We start from the raw sequence: 17,615 nt of genomic DNA on the forward strand, positions 1-17,615 counted from the left end.
ATAAGATATTCTGAGAAAAGAAGAAGATAATTTGAAATAAATCACCTCTAAATGAAAAGTATAGTGATTCAAATTAAAAACTTAATAGAAGTGACTAAGAAAAAAATCATGAACTGGGCTCATTAAAAATTATGGATAGAGTCGGGCATGGTGGTGCACGCCTTTAATCCCAGCACTCGGGAGGCAGAGGTAGGAGGACTGCCATGAGTTTGAGGCCACCCTGAGACTCCATAGTGAATTCCAAGTCAGCCTGAGCTAAAGTGAGACCCTACCTCAAAAAAACAAAAAGAAAAAAAAATTATGGATAGGTCTGAAGAAAAATCCTCCGAAATCAGCATCAGAAGATAAAGACATGAAAATTGGTAAAAAGATATGGAGAAAACAATAAAAAGCTCTGTACATTTGTAAGAGAAGTTACATAAACCCTCAAGAGAGTGGAAGAAGGACTACATATGAAGACATGGTGGCTGAGAGGATTCTGGAACTGAAGAACACAAAAAATAAGAAAAATAAATACTATTCTAGGAAGCATGATACCCTCATCCCATAAACAACAAAAAGTTCCCACAACAAATGGTGGGTTGGGGTTTGCCAATTGAGCATGGGGCCTAAGCTACTTGGCCATGGAAAAGGCATTCTAAGAACTCCTCTTGTTTTGTCCCTGGTCAATGCATATTAGGTCACCCAAAATATCAAACAGAAACATGTATCTGGGAAAAAGAGAAGGTGTGAACTAATCACCTGCTTTCATCAGACCCACTAGGCTAATGCCTTCAAGAGCTGAAAGTCTAAGAGATCAACTTTCTGGTGCAGACTAGGTTCTGTCTGACTCTCTTCTGTGACAGCCAGTTTAATCAAAGCTCATGATCTAATTAAACTTAGTTTATTCTCTTCCTGCCTGCCTGCCTTCTTATCATATAAACTTGGCCTTGAACCAGATCTTAAGTATGAATCTAGATCATTCTATCATTATTACTAGCATATTATTTGCTCTGTCTAGTTCACTTTCCTGGTCCGTAAAACGTATATAATAAGAACTTTTTGTAGATCGTGTTGGAGATTGTATAAATAAATGTGCTGTTCTCAGAATAGTTCTGGATCAATTTGTTCATTTCATTATTTTTTTTATTTGAGACAGAGACATAAAGAGAGAGAGAGAGAAAGAATGCGCACATCAGGGCCTCTAGTTGCTGCAAACAAACTGCAGATGAAGATGCGACCTTACTCATCTGGCTTATGTGGGACTTGGAAAATCGAACCTGGGTCCTTAGGCTTTGCAGGCAAGTGACTTAACTGCAAAGCCATTTCTCCAGCCTGATTTAGTCATTTTAGATGGACTTACTAATCACCTACTGTAGTTAAGGGTCTGAGGATACAGCAACAAATACAAAGCAGACTTGTCTTCATAGGGTCTGCGTTCTAAACAGACACATGTAGTATATGTGGACCAAGTAGGAGAGGGCACCAAGGATAGGTATGGTAGAAAGGTGATGGGGTCAGATGGACTTGAGGGAGGCTTAAATGAGCCTTGTGGCTCTCTGGGTGGTGGGTGACAGTCAGTTATAAGCAGAATAAAGGCAAAAATGACTGTGTCTAGTGTGTTCAGGTAGGTCTCAGTGGTGGAAGCACAAAGAGCAGAGGGACCAGACAGGGGTCAGGCTGAAGCTGATGCTACTGGGCCTGCAGGGCTCTGGCACCACTTTAAGGGATCTGTATGTTATCCAAAGGGAGACAGGTCTTGTGAGGCTGGCCACAGAGTCTCTCGGCCACCTGGCGCTCTGAGTGTGTGCACCACGGAGAAGGTTCCTGCTCTCAGAATGCTGACCTCCCATTGCAAGGAAGCAGCCAATATGGACAAGAATAGCCAAGATTGATAGCAGTTAAACTTTTTTAAACAAGTGTTCTAGGCCACAGGAATAGCTGGTGACAAAGCCCTGGGCAGAGAAAGGCCTAGTGTGCTTGAAGGATAGTGAGAAGGCTGATGTGGAGGGTTTATAAGAAAGGATGGGTACACATCATATTTTGAAACTTAGGTTTCATTTCAAAATAAAAGCACTGAAAGTCTTCACTTCAAAGTAAAACGAATGGGACAAGAAAGCTTCATGATCTATTGTTCCACAGATCACCGAGCTGTTAGTAGAGAGATAGGTTGCTGGGACTACAGGACAGCCAGGAGACTGCCGAGTTGTTGTTGAAGAGGTCCAGGAAGGAGGTGGCGATGATGGTTCATACCAGAGGAAGGGGGACAGGAGAAGGAATGCATTTAATAAATGTTGTGAGCTGCTCATGACAGAAAATAAACCACCTAAGTAAGTGTTCCTTGCTGAATACGTTTCCGACCTCCCTGGGAGCCCAGGACCCTTGGGTGGCACTCACAGGCTGAGCCTCTTCACCATGCTCTTCCGGGGCTTGGGGGAGGCGGCACAGGCGTCCGCGGCCGCTTCAATCTCACACGACAGGGCGTAGCTGCGCAGGACAAGGAGGGCTGGAGGTCAGCGTTGGAGCACAGAACAGGCTGCTGCGCACAGTACCTACCGGTTTTGTTTTAGAGGACTCTTACCATTCCAGAAGATGCAGACAGCGGTGTTCTCACCAGTGCCAGACTTGGTACCTATCCATTACACTGCCTCAGATCACCCCCACCACCCTTTTCTCTGGAGACGAGGCTGTTTGGACCGGTATGCCCCAAACACAAGGATGTGTGCACCCAGGGGCAGGGGCGGGGGCTGACTGCACCCTGCTTCCTGGTCATTCTCACCGCTCTGCTAAGCCAGGGAAAGAATGTGCCTCCCTCCATTAGCCCCCTTCCTGAATCACTCGTTTCTCCTCTGTTTCACTCGTGTGTTAGTCTGTGTGCATGTGTGTATAATTTCATCTAAGGGAAAGAAGAACTTTTTTTTGTAGAATAATCTCTAGTGAATAAACATAGGCAATTATATTACTTATAGCTATACTTAAGTATAAGTGATTTATAATTGCTAAAACACCCTGAAGGGGCTGGAGAGATGGCTCAATGGTTAAAGCGCTTGCCTGCAAAGTCTACCAGCCTTGGGTCAATTTCCCAGCACCCACGTAAAGCCAGATGCACAAAGTGGCGCTTGTATTTGGAGTTCATTTGCAGTGTCTGGAGGCCCTAGCATGCCTCTTCACTCTGTCTTTTCCTCTTCTCTCTCTCTCTGCTTGCAAATAAATAAAAAAATTTTAATATGGCATACCACAACTATCAGGCACAAACATGACAGGAATTTATGTGTCACTTAAAGTGGCTTTTATCAAAGCCCACAGCTTTAGCTAGCACCGACACTGGGTTCTGGGACAGGTAGGTTATGGTATCCAGCATTAAAAACCACTTCATAGCTTAGGTGCTGGAGAATCCACACACCATCACTAACTAGTTACAGTACTTCTCTAAACCTCCATTGCCAAATACTTACTTTGCTGTCAGTTTCACCCTCCATTATAATAAATCTTCAAAGGAAATCCCTAGTCTACAGCAAGGATAGGCAAAGCTTCTCTGTAAAAGACCATAGCTGGTATTTTAAGTTGTGAGTCGTATGGTCTCTGTTGCAGCTACTCCAGTCTGCTCTTAAAGCATGAAAGCAGCCATAGATAAGATGTAAATGAATGGGCTATGTTCCAATAAAACTTTATTTATGGCTCCTGAAATTTGAATTTCAAATAACTATCCCATGCCAGCCATATTCTTCTTTCATTCCCCTCCCCCAACCACTGAAAATATGAAAACAGGAAGTGAGCCACATGTGGCTACAGACTAATCTGCCAACTAGACTAGGAAAGGTCTGAACTGGGTAGGCCAACATTCAGGGCACTAGAATTAACATGCCTTCCTGTGTCAACTGGCCACTGTTTTGAAACTTGTGCCTCATGTCCCACTCATGCCAGAGTTACAACTGTTCCCCAAATGCCAAACCTGTCAGGCCGCCAGGCCTTTGCCCATGTTCTCCTCCTGCTTGGTCTAGAATGTTCTTCTGTTGAATAAATAATCTAGTGAGGTCCTGGATGCAGCATGCCTCTCCTGGTGGGCCTACCTCTCCTCCTCGGTCAGGAGCTGCTGTCTCCGGAACCACTGGATGAACCTCTGGTCTGGGGTCATGCAATAGCTATTGCAAGCAGACTGTAAGAGCTTGATCTGGGCAATAACTTCAAATTCCTAAAGCAAGAAGAAACCCCAAAAACACACTGAATTGTAAGACCAACCGAATGCAGATGTCAACATGGAAATATAACACCATATGGATGGTAAATGGAGAAAACCACTGAAGAGAACTCTGAAACACTGCTGTGTGAGAAATCAAATAGCCTTTAAAAAAATCTTGAAATTTAACTCTGGAGGACTAGTTGGAAATAAGAGGGCAATTAATAGAAGGAGGCAGGGGCCAAATGAAGGCAAAGCAAAATACATTATATACATGTATGAACACAGTCAATAAAAACTAAAAATCGAATTCTGGGAGATGGGTATAGTTCAGTGGTAAAGTGTTTGTCATGTTCAACACTCAACCTAATAAACACACACATAACTCTAAATCCCTCAAGTCCTTGTATGCTTCAAGTTTCAATTGTTTTTTTCTCTTTTGAATAGAACATGAATAGAACAAGCCACCAAAATACACCAACTATTTGCTACTTCAATGCACAACAGCTCCCTTACCTCTCCATCTTCCTTTTTGTGGTAAAAAAATATTTTGGTAAAGTTTGATAAAAATTGTAAAAAAAAAAAATTCTTCTTCTTCTATGTCTTTTAAATATATAGAAAACAAATTCTTTAGGTCAAGAAGCTCCTGAGCTCCTTATCCCCAACTTCTTCAACCCTCAATAAATAAGCTCTGGTGGGGCTGAACATCCAAACAGTCCCGGGCCTCATAAAGTGGACTGTTTAGAGTTTCTAAAGCCTCAGGTTTTTACTACTCTAGTAAATCATCCAACTAAGTCTTGTAAAGCTCACTCGAGAAGCAAGTATATAATTGTGTCCAAAATTATTTATACCTCTCCCCAAGCTTCTTTTTAGTTTGTTAGAAATGAGAAGCTTTAGCTTCAGGATTTATATTCAAACGTTCCAAATGTTTAACATCTTAGTCTTAAAAGGAAAGAGTTAGCATCCAGGGCTTTTATTTCTGAAGTCACAGGAGAAGCATGGGTTACTGTGAAAGCATAACAGGGTTTTGTTGTGTTTAATATATCATTATAGTACATGACTGAAGAAATCTGTCAGGAATCTCTGGCAGAATCTCTGGGTCTCAGCTTTCTATCTGCTGGCCTCACCCGTAGTGGAGTACTGTCAATGAAATTTACCATCATGCTATAGAAGGTGCATCCTATGAGGGACAGCAAACTCCTATCTGTCCATGTGATCTTGTTACCATGGAGCCCAGCCTGGCTAGCTACTCCTGCTGGCTTCTCTGACCCCGCTAACTGGGGCTAGATCTAGCCTCTCCAGTGTGCTTTTCCAAGACCTTTCGCGTTGGCTCACAAGCCTGTATTAGGCTGTCTACAACTATCTATCTCCCTCCTGGATTGTGACCACTATGAAGGAAAGAAGTTCTGGTTTCCCTCCGCAGTGGACCCAAACTCTTTGTGCTAGGAATACAATCACTGTTTGTAGAATCAAAGAAAGGACAAATGACTAAAAGACAATGAGGGGGCTATAGGGTGAAGTTATTTTATTTTCCTTCTAAACACTTAAATGAGCTGGGCATGGTAGCACACACTTTTAATTCCAGCACTTGGGAAACAGAGGTAAGAGGCTCACTGTGAGTTCAAGGCCAGCCTAGGACTACAGAGTGAGTTCTGGGTCTGCCTGGGCTAGAGTGAGACCCTGCTTTGAGAAAGCCAGGAAAAAAAAAAAAAACACTTAAATGTCTATTTTGTGCCCATTTGACACAAAAATTATAGCACATTTTATCATTTTAAAACATTCTTCAATACTCTTCTATCCACAGAAAGATTCAAACTGATGCTGAAAATGGCTTCTCTGCTTATAGGAAAAAGACAATTACCTCCGTGTAACAGGGAAGACTGCCTTTTCCTTCCCCAAACAGACCCACAAGAGTTAACCACCTTTTCTAGTAATCTTCTTCTCAATGGGTGAGCTTATTATTTATTTATTTGTTTGTTTGTTTGGGGGGGGGGGAGAAAGAGATAGAGAGAGAATGGGTGTGCCAGGGCCTTCAGGTACAGCAAACGAACTCCAGACTCATGTGCCACCTTGTGCATCTGGCTTACATGGGTCCTAGGGAACTGAATCGGGGTCCTTTGGCTTTGTAGGCAAGCCCCTTAACCCCTAAGCCATCTCTTCAGCACATTTTTGAAAAACTTTTTTATCATACTTTTTTTTTTTTGGTTATTCAAGGTAGGGTTTCACTTAGCTCAGGCTGACTTGGAATTTACTGTGTAATCTCAGGGTGGCCTCAAACTCATGGTGATCCTCCTACCTCTGCCTCCCAAATGCTGGGATTAAAGGCATGCGCCACCACACCCAGCTTATTAGCTTACTTTTTTAACTGACAAAAATTGTATATACCCAAGGTATATACAACATGATTTTCTGAAATATGTGTGCACTGTGGAATGACTAAATCAGTCTAATTGATATATGAATAACTTCACATACTTACATGTATGGAGAACACTTCAAATCTACTCTCAGTAATTTTCAACTATATAAAACATGGCTATTGCTATTAACTATAGGGTAAACCTGAGGAGGGAGTAGAGGAAATTACTCTTGGCTCTCTTCTTTCTTTTTCTCCTCCTTTCTGTGTGCCTTTCTTTCAGGACAGGGCCTTGAGCTCAGGGTGCCACACTTGCTGGGCAAATGCTCTGCCTCTGAGCTACACCGCCAGCTCTACCTTTAATTTTTAATGGGCTTTGCAGCAGGACAAAATTCGAACCTGATAATCACCAGAAAACTCTGACCCAGTTCCTTAATCTCTTCAATCCTGGCTTCCTCACCTCTAAAATGAAAATGAGAAATCTGACCTTACCAGGCTTCTGGGAACAAGTGTATAGGAACCTGCCAAATACAATGGCATATAATAAATATCTAAATGTTCATTCCTTTTTCCCTGCCTATACAAAAACAAGCCAGGCGTGGTGGTGCACACCTTTAATCCCAGCACTGGGGAGGCAGAGGTACGAGGACTGCCGTGACCGCAAGGCCACTCTGAGACTATAGAGTGAATTCTAGGTCACCCTGGGCTAGCAAGACCCTACCTTGAAAAAACAAACAAACAACAATAAAGAAAAACCATTGTTTCTACTTCTTTCAGTTTTTCATGCTCAGATGAAATAGAATGGAAAACTGCAGCCAACTTCTACTTACCCTTCTCCTTTTCTCAAAGTTTATCAGTCCACCCTGAAATAAATAGAAAAAACATCAACAACCTAACCAATGTCAGCCCGAGGCTGCTCTAGGTCATACTAAAATAGATCAGAGGGAAGATAAAGTCATAATTATTAATGACTCTAGAAGTATGGCCACTGTGGAGAAATAAATTATCTTTTGCTTTGAACAGAAATGTATTATTATTATTTATAATAGGATAGGATAGGCAACCATCTTTGCTTAAGAAGCCTGAAACCAACTGAAATATAAAGAATGAGATGGTAAAGAACTACAAGTCAGAATCCAAATACATTTGCAAAGCCAATAAGGACAAAACCTTGAATAAATCTTCCATTACATTTTTCCCTTGACCAATATCAACAAAAACAGATGGTCATGACTCGTTCTGGAAACTAAATTGTCAGTGTTTTCTCAAAAAGGAAGTTGCTTCTCCATAGCATCAAGAAAAACTAAGTTTCAATTCCGCATCTGTAGAGTCCCTATCCCCAGAATCCTCAGTCTTTACTCAGTCCCGGAAACTCCTTCACACTGATGGGGGCCTCCTGAGAGGAGCTGAGAAAGGGATGTGAAGAGTCACAGAGCCCAGCAAGTGCGACACTGACATCGAGCTTGGAGCCCAACGGCTTCTCTTCTACTTGCAGTACAGTGCAAGCAGCCTGGCTGCATATGGAAACCACCAATTCACAAGTCTGCCTGCTGGGTCTTGGGGTGCTTTTGCATTGCTGAGGAATGAACCCAGAGCCTTCAGCATATGAGGCAAGTCTACAAGCAATCTTTAAAGCTCTTTTCAAATATCAAGTCTCTTTTCATTTAGTATTTTAGTACTGTTAGTAACAAGTTGGTGTTGAGTAAGTTTCACGTCTTTTCCCATTCTAAAAGAAAGACAGTAAATAAATACTTCAAAAGGCCCTTAAATCGCATCCCTTTATATAAAACTATGACACATGATCCTTTAAAAATTATATTTACTTATTTGAGAGAGAGAGAGTGAGAGAATAGTGAAGGGTTAATAGCTTTCCCTGAAAACTAGAGGGAACTAAAGAGTTAATGACTATCCCTAAGACCAGAAGGGCACAAAGCAGCAGCAGAGGTGTTCAGCCCTGAGAAGCCCGACAACTCCCCAGATTGATAAACTTCCCTGAAGTCACAAAGCCACGAAGGAACAGAAACCATCTGCGGTACCCTCCCTAGACAATTTTGTTCAAAAAAGCTTATTCTGAGCAAGGACACCAATAACTTATAGTTCCTTATCTATTTCCCTCGGACCTGCACCTGGTTCAGTTCATTTTCCTTAGGATCCTCCTCCTAAGTCTGAACCCCAGCCTGGCTCAGTGCTTTAGCCTTCATCCCGTGGAAAAGCTGCTGCCCCTCACTGTTTCTCTCAATAAACAGTCTGTCTACAGAGATCAAGTCCAGTGCTCTCTTTTGCTTTTCTCTTATACTTTCCTTACAATGGGCAATGTAAGGGTTTCTTGCCACTGTAAGCAAACTCCATACACATGTGCCATGTTGGCATCTGGCTTTATGTGGTTACTGGGGAATTAAATCCAGGCTGGCAGGCTTTGTAAGCAAGCATGTTCGACCACTCAGCCATCCTCCCAGCTCCACACGTGATCTTCTGTCACTGCACTTCTGTTCAATTCACTCTGCCTCCCACTGCTGCCACTCAGGGGCTTCTGAGCCACTTCTGAAATTTTCTTTTAGTGTTACTCTTAGAATTCTTCCTATCACCCAGCCAAATGCCATCTGCATAATGGGTTTTTAATAGAAATCAACTTATTTTTCCTGTATCCAAAGAGAAGGTTGTAGGCCCAGGTACACCACCCACAGAGGACCCACCTCGATGTAGTCCTGAAGAGCAGTGTCCAGCATGGTGAGGTCAGTCAGGAAGGTGCCCAGGTAGGGAACGGTTCCCTGCATCACACCCTGAGGAGAAATCACAGCAAAGTTGTTGACAAGTAAGGTTTTAGTAAGCTCTTACTAGAGAAAGTGAACACACCCAAGGGCCAATTTTGGAGCTATTAGTGTTACCTCCAAGACTGAATTGTTTACAAAACCCTATACAAATAGGACAAGAGCTCTGTGACCTAATGTCAAACTTTTAGTCATGAAAAGCAAGCCTCAAGCCAAGAGACACACATTCAAGTGTGTTCACAGTGGGGTTCACACTGTGCTTAGGTTCAGGTTAATGAGTTGTCCATTCTCTTCCATTGTGTGGATGCTTCCAGCACTTTGGAATGTTCTGGATAGCAAGGGCCTCAGCACTGGTAGGAGTGGACTAGGCGGGGCACAGTAGAGGAGGAGTCTGCGGCACCGAGACTGTAGGGTTCCACTACTACTGATTATATTTCAAAGAACAGAAGAAAGAAAAGAGTAACTTTAAAGGGGAAAACCAAACAAACTCTAGTCAAATGACGAAGGTCAACATCATCAGTGGCACACCTATGTGCTGTTCAACTTCCCGATAAGTTGTGACAAGAAGAGTTTCACCTCTACAAAATTCTTTCCAAACAGGTATAACCTCAGTCTAGTCACTAAAAAAGCAAAAACAGAACCAGACTGTGGGGCATTTGACAGCATCCCTGGACAGGGTTCCTGACAGCTGTCAAAGTCACGTTACACAGGAAAACTGAGAAGCTGTCACAGACCAGAAGTGACTGGGAAGAAATGACAACTAAGTGGACGAATGAAAAACTGATGAAATCCAAATAAAATCTGGGTGGTGGCTGATAGTATCGTGCCAGTGTCAATCTCTTAGTACTGAAAGGTGCCCCATGGTTAGAGAAGACATTCATAACAGGAGAAACAGCTGAAGCTTTTACACAAATTTTGTGGTTGTCAGTGTTCTCCGTTGCTAGTACATCAACATACAACCACAGGTCTATGTTCTTTGTGCCAATCCCCCCTTGAAACCATCTCCATTCATTGTAAGACTTCAAGGCCTAGTCATTCTGCATGGAAAATAAAAAGGGAGCCCATGATACCTTCACCTCCATGCGAAGGTATTCACAGAAATGCTGGCAGAAACATGAGGTCTGAACCAGGGCAAGGCCAGGCTGTTTGGTGCCAAGGATGGCTGCTTTCTCAGCCAGTTCACACCATGTAGGACTGTAACTCTCAGAAACTCACTGTCAGCTGTAGTTTGTCCTTCCCCACTGTTGTACAAGGTCTCATCCTGAACTAAAAAAAAAAAAATTCTCCACTCTCGCTCTTTGGTAACAGCTATTTTTCACTTGTCTTTGAACAACCAAAAAAATTTGGAAACACTGTGAGCTTTAAAAGCTTCATGCTACAGAAGAGTTCTGATATTCAAAAACATTTCTAACTTATCTCCAGCTTTCCTAAGAGGGACAGAGATCTCTTGAGGCTAACAGTTGGGAGTTTAAAAGATACAACTAAGATGATAACTATCTTTCAGCCTTCAGGAGATGCGTTGAGTCTCAGGGATTAATAAAGAGTGCTGAGTGAGACCTAGAAGGTTGGATCAAAGGAAATGATGTTTGAGCTCAAGGACCAAGTCCTCCTAGCAGGAGATAATGTCTCTCTTTGGTCACTGTGTGCCAGAAGTTGTGGTACAGAAGGAACCCAGGACACTTCTAGGCCAAGGTGGAAGCAGAGACATACCTGCTGCAGCTTTCCCTTATCATCATCACCACCACCACCACCATCACCACCATCATCATCATCATTATCGGGATGAATGGATAAATAAATAAATTAAAGCTTCAGAAAGCATCATTTGCAACTCTCCACGCTCATTCCTTACCAGATCAAATGAGATTAACACTTTTCCTAAAGACCTCCCAAGCTGCTAAGAGCAAATGAGGCGAAGAATGGGAGAGCCCTTTCCCGAGGGCGGGGGCGCTGCCCCGTGTGTCTGCGAGGCGCTGCTCTCCCGCGGAGTCCTGGGGAGGAGCGGGCTGGACATACCATGTCCTTCTGAAGCTGGAGCCGCCTCTGAGTTCGCTTCTGGTTTTCTTTCACACTGCTGTCCAAGTTTGCAAATTTTGAGGTTCCTTCCTGTAAGACATAAAAGAGAGAGATGGAGGAGATCATTGTGGAGACAAAGAAATGGGGGTTCCTAGAACACAGCCTTGGCAGGAGTCTCTGAGTGCCTCGAAAGTGAAGAGCATGCAGAGGTTCTGAGTTGCCTCATGCAAGGACCTGGGGGCGGGGGGGGAGGCTTTGCTACAAAGTAGCCTCGCTGCAGGGGGCCTGGTGGTCCCGAATTCTCTTGCTCTTCTCCCCACCCTGGAGAAAGAGTGTCTGATTCAGCTGCAAAGTCACTTTACTACAAGGCAGGTAACTCACAGAATGGTAGACATTCCTACGCACCCCAACTTTCACTCAAGGTAGTTTTATGTCCTGGAAGTGAAGCTCTCTTCCCCTTTCATCTTGTGATTTCTTGACCCTGGCCTTAAATGAACATGGCTGCATTTTGTGAGAGAGAAGAGACTAACTCTGTGGGGTTTCTTAGCTAAATGGAACTTTTGTACTGGCAGTTTTCTGAGAAGTCCAGAGTTATGGTGTAGCCCCAAGGCATGAGTGCTAGACATCTACAGACACCCTCCCCCCCTCCCCGTGCCCTTCTCAGACCTCCGATGACACCTCCCAGGTCTGGACCTCTTACAGACCATCTTTCCTCCTGAGGCCTGAGGTCAGATGGCCGCTCCTTTTCTCTGCTTGTTGACAGTAACAACAAACTCTTCTCCATAAGGACCAGCCGTGAGTTTGCTGACTGAACATAAAGTGTGTCAGCTTTGTGGTTTCGGGGTCTTGTTAAGTTCTCATTTTCCAGGAACTGCATGAATGGGAGGCGAATTTCACAACTCAGTAGGGTATAACCTCTATATTGGTTTTTCCTTCCTCAGTTTTCCCTGGGTTTATTACATTACCTTAGCATGTGACCTTACCAAAGGATTGCAAGAGGAGTCTTTCTCGGTAACACAGCCTTGCTGATGGTGGCAAGGCATAAATATATCATTAATCAATTTTAATGCTGTCCCAGAATGCTTCTGGGGACAAAATCCATGATAATAGGGAAAACTACCATTGAATGACATGCCACACAGTTTTTTCTGGGGACACATGGTAGAAATCTGATATGAGCCACTTCCTGCACTAGGTGATAGTGGACGCTCCCAAATCCACCTTGGACTTGGCTTGGAGTGAGCAGTCAATTCTGTCTGGCATGAACACAAACGCAGCCCGCTCGCTCCCAACCTCTTTCTAGTGTGTAAGTCCCTGTGGCTCCTAAAGCTTTCAACCATGGGCAGAGGAAAAGTGCGCGGAAATTATGGCAGACATATCTAAAATTCTTACAAGAGACTTCTGAAAAGTTAAACCCTCCTAAGAATCACAGAGCAAGAGAAGCAAAAGAGATCTAAGTGAGTGCTGAGGTCCTCTCCTCACTAGCAGGAGATAAGAAGGCATGGCACGAGAACTGAGCGGGTTTGTTGAACTCATGACTTGGCACTTTCACGAGGATGAGCCTGCGTCGCTGGCAGCAGGCTGACCAGTAAACCAGGCACGACGCCTGCCTGTAACCCCAGTACTTCAGCAGCTGACGCAGGAGGATCCAAGGCCAGCCTCGGATACCCAGAGAATTTAAGGCCAGCCTTAGCTACACAGTAGGACCCTGGTAAAGACAGAGAGAGATTGGTGCCAGCTATTCCAAATGGGATATCAACTGAAAACCCATGGATTTGTCATATCCACTCGTTTCATTTTTTTTCCCCTTCGCCTATAGTCCCTGACATGCCATCCCACAGAGCCAAACCCTTGAGCCTTCTTGACACTTTTCACAGGCTTCTGGCTGTGGTGGCAGCATTCTGGGCCTCTCCCTCAGCCTCTACTGCTGCTCACACTGACTCTCTCAATGACTCCTTTCCTCTCCCAGTCATCTCGCTCACAGTGCTGGACATGCTATCCAAATTCATGAACTTTAATTTAATCACCTATGTTTGGCAGAGTTTCAAATTTGTCCCTGTGCCTCCAGCCACCCAGCCCCACTTCCACTCCCTCTCCTCGAACCCTTCTAGTATGAGATTTTCCTCCGAGTCTCACTCTCTCTTCATCTGCATCTTTAGCGCAATCCAGCCTCCCCATCCATACTGTTTCCGGCCTCTGAGAGACCTGAAGCCTTTGTCTACTAGGCACTGGTTAAGCTCTAGCTCAGAATCCAGGAGGTGAGCATTTGAACAGCCCTCTAGGTTCTCACAGCTTTCTGCTTCAGCGGATGTTCCCCTGTGTTGGAGCACCTCTAACATGTATCCCCACCAGCAATGGATTTCTGGGGCTTTCCAGGAGCTGTTTATATGAATTCAACCGGGACAAATTCTCACCAGGCGTCACAGGAACCAAGATTTGGTGATATTCTGCTTGTCCATTGCTTTGAAATCTGTATGTTCTAAATTTCAACTGCTCGGAATTATCTAAGTCTCAAAAATCATAAGATTATATGTAGGAAGTATAATAGCTTAAACAAATAAAGCCATTTTTTCCCAACAGTTAGAAGCAAAACCACAGATGTTTGCTAATTACTACGTTGTCTGGGGCACAGTATTAGAGAAGTGGCATGCTGCATTCACCCAGAAGTAGGAGGTAGGTCATTTTAAACTACAGTTACCCAGCTATAAATCAGTATGAGTCTAGGAGTAGCATGTTAGGAACAGAGCCCAGTAGTTTTACTTGGTGGTTCTTTTGAGAACCTAAGTCCCCTGATCTCATTATTTACAACTGTGCTGAGAATTTACACCCAGAATTACACACTTCGCATGAATAATGATCAACAAAGATAATGGGAAAGGACCTACATATACATGTAGTCTGCCCACAAGCATTCCACTATCATTCATGACAATGCACAGGCCACATGAATTCATAGCCAAGTTTTTCATTTCATTAGTATCTGAGCCTTATATGCCATTTAACTTAGAGCACTGAGGTGAACGTCTCCATTTAAGAAAGGTTTATGGGATCTTTAATGTCTAGATATAGCTTTCCTTCTAAGGTTTCAGCCAGAAGACTGTCACCAGGCCATGAGCTGCACAGTATCCAATTTATCTACCTTAGGGGAAGATGACTCAAGACCACTGGGATTTGAATGTGTGGCTCCAGTTAGTCTAGCTGAGTATTACAGACAGGGACACTACAATAGCTCCTTCCAGCCAGGTGGGTTTCCATTTAAAGTCAACAAATCCAGAGGGATGTGAAGCAAGGAGTAACATAATCTCAGCCATCATTGTTTGGTGTGCAGTTAATCCAGCAGTTCAAATCCAAAATCAGACATCAGCATGAACTGCCCTGCTTCTCCAAGGAAGGATCAAGAGCAGGAAAACTTTTAAAGTCATATGAAGGATAAACCCATGAATTCATGCAAACAATAGGTTCTGAACACATACATGGTAGCCACTGCATTAGGCATTAGAGAAGGAAAATTGAAAAAACATGCATCTAGTCCCTGCCTGTAAGATGCCAGCAGACCCATTAGCAGGGTAAGTCTACAGAAAATTCCAACATAGAATGTAGAAGTGTTGTGCAGAGGAATGAGGGGCCTCTCCTAGAACACCCTGGGAGGCTATAATCAGACTCCTCCTGAGGGTATCAAGGAACATATTCAGACAAGACTCCACACTGAAGCAGGAAGGATGGGTAGGACTTAAAAGGTTAGAGGAGAAAGCTATAACACATGCCTTCACAACGCTGACCAGCCCACGACATTAGGGGTTTTAAGTCTGATAAGAGTTATCAACAGGATGACTTGCTCCATATCCCCACCTCCACTTGACTTTTATTCCCACTCCAAACACCCTCCCTGAGCCAAACATACAGCTGATGTTTTATTCATTTTCAGTTGTTAATAGCTTACCACATAGTAGCCATAACTTACACCTGCATGGCGCTGTCACACATTTTACTATACTCAAGCTTCGAACCAATTCACTTAGGTCAACAGAACCATTACTATGACTGTCTCCAATTTACAATGAAGGAGCCTAAGGACAAGACCCACACCTCTCTAACTGCGCAGTCCACAGCTTCCCTTGTGGCAGTATGCACTGCATTACTTAATAACTGCCTTTTTTCCACCTCCCTGTTGAGACTACAGTCCCATCCATAAGACTGTCTATCCAATTAGTGCATAATGGGTATACAATCAGAACCTGATGAATTACTGAGCTGTCTATGCCTCATCTAAAGTGACCTCTACTCCCAAGAGACCAGAAGAAATTGTTTTATGCCCAAGTAATAAAAGCATAGGTTTTTAAAACTATATACATATATATTATTTATTTATTTGAGAGAAAGAGGCAGAAAAAGAGAGAATGGGCATGCCAGGACCTCCAGCCACTGCAAACGAACTCTAGATGCATGCGCCCCCTTGTGCATCTGGCTTACATGGGTCCTGGAGAATCGAGCTGGGATCCTTTGGCTCTGCAGGCAAACGCCTTAACCTCTAAGCCCTCTCTCCAGCCCCAAAGCATAGGTTTTTAAGTCTTACTAAGTTGGATTCCCATTTATGCTATATCGCCTATCAGATGTGTGCCTTAGGGCTGTTATTTCTTGTTTCAGGTCTTGGCCACCCACAAATACAAAATAAGGGTGATAAAACGACTTTGTACAGAGTCCATGAAGATAGCATCTGCCCTGTCAGTTCCCCTAATGATTGTTAATGATATTACTTATCTTTATTTGACTACTTATTACTCAGCATCTCTAGCCATTAACTGTAGGTGAGCTGTTACAGCAGGGCCCGTGTTACCCTCTTCATATTTGTAAAGACAGGCTCAATGCCTTACAAGTATTAGACACTTCTGAAGAAGAGGGAGGCACTACCTTTGCCTGGCACGCAATCCAGAAGTCACCACTCATGCGGTGCTCACTAAACACTGCTCACTGGAAAAGATTGTTCAATTTGGTCCAAATAATATGGAATTGCAGAATGGCCTCTGTCACTCTAGGAGATGTTTTGCTAAGAAGGAATATTCCAGGCCTTTCATATACCCAACTACTAGTAATGTGTATCTTCATTCTTTAATTGATACATTTACGAACCTAAGTTTTGCAACCTGGTTATATAATTGGAGAGCTAAGTACGGTAGAAGGAGAAAAATTAACTTGACTTTGAATTTTCTCAGTGCAAAGTCTCTTAGAGTATGTATAAGAACAAAAGCTTTGCTTCCTCAGGAGACTGAAGGAAGCTCCTGGGCTACTCTTCCCTTGTAGAGACCCCAGAGCCATCAACAAAGCTTCCCCAGTCCCTCCTCAAGGGCCTCACCTTCATGAGCAGTTCCCGGCTAGTCAGATGGTTATTATGGTCAGAGAAGATATCTGAAAGTTCTTCAAACATCAGCATTCTGTCCCTATGAAGAGATCAATAAAATATTAACAAGGAGCCCATGAACACCTGACAACTTCATTCCAGTTGTCCTCAGTATCGATCTACGGCTATGAAAGACTGCTCTGATCTCAGGATTGTGGGTAAAATGAACATAGATGGAGCTACAGATTTTCCTTATGCAGGTAGCTTAGATTAAACACGGCTACCTGAATGTTAGGAATACTTTCTAACATGATAGTTCAATGGTATTCAACTGGGAAATGTTCTCTTACGTGAAAAAAAATACAACTTTGATCATAGGGCTAGAGAGAGAGAGTTCAGTGGTTAGACACTTGCAAACACTGGTTTGATTCCCTAGTACACACATAAAGCCAGATGCACATGTGGCACATGTATCTTGAGCACACTGGCAGTAGCAAAAGGCTCTGGCACATCCATTCTCTCTGCCCCACCCCCTTGCTTTCTCTCAAATAAATTAAAAATAAAAATCTCTCCTAGCAATATACCCAGAGACCAATAGAAGTGGATTGTACAGACAACTAATTTTAGAGAAAAATACGCCATGGCCAGGAGGTTGCCCAACTTTTCACTAGTAACTGCAGACAGCTGCAGAGCCAGAGCCAAAGCCAAAATGTCTACATCGTGGGCCAATGTTCTTATTCTCCAAGTCAGAGAGGACTGGCAGGACCAGGGCCATGTGGGTGGGTTCAAATCTCTCATCTCCCGTTTATTTCCTGAGTGCTCTTGAACAAGTTGCTTGATTTTTCTGGTCTGCTCTTTTTTGGTCTGTGCAATGGAAAGTTGCTGCTTCCAGATAGGATGGCAGTGCAGGAGAGCAGAACGGCGTATGTGAAGCACCTGGGCTGTCCTTGCCCCTCCCCGGTGCATCACAGCCCATGAGCCTCC

The 17,615-nt window shown here is 43.5% G+C and overlaps 1 protein-coding gene across 3 annotated transcripts in view; it reads right to left on the bottom strand.

The window, feature by feature from the left end:
* Positions 1 to 17,615, bottom strand: part of Rgl1 (ral guanine nucleotide dissociation stimulator like 1) — a 294,134-nt gene that overhangs the window by 17,919 nt on the left and 258,600 nt on the right. For all 3 annotated transcript variants that reach the window (XM_045146643.1, XM_004658715.2, XM_004658716.2), the window contains 6 exons: positions 16,647 to 16,731; positions 11,297 to 11,386; positions 9,206 to 9,292; positions 7,343 to 7,375; positions 4,050 to 4,171; positions 2,377 to 2,466 (listed from right to left, as the gene is read on the bottom strand). In XM_045146643.1, coding sequence (XP_045002578.1) covers positions 2,377 to 2,466; positions 4,050 to 4,171; positions 7,343 to 7,375; positions 9,206 to 9,292; positions 11,297 to 11,386; positions 16,647 to 16,731 — 507 coding nt within the window. The remainder of the gene's footprint in view (positions 1 to 2,376; positions 2,467 to 4,049; positions 4,172 to 7,342; positions 7,376 to 9,205; positions 9,293 to 11,296; positions 11,387 to 16,646; positions 16,732 to 17,615) is intronic.

This window comes from Jaculus jaculus, chromosome 1, assembly GCF_020740685.1.
Source record: "Jaculus jaculus isolate mJacJac1 chromosome 1, mJacJac1.mat.Y.cur, whole genome shotgun sequence".
Lineage (NCBI taxonomy): Eukaryota > Metazoa > Chordata > Mammalia > Rodentia > Dipodidae > Jaculus > Jaculus jaculus.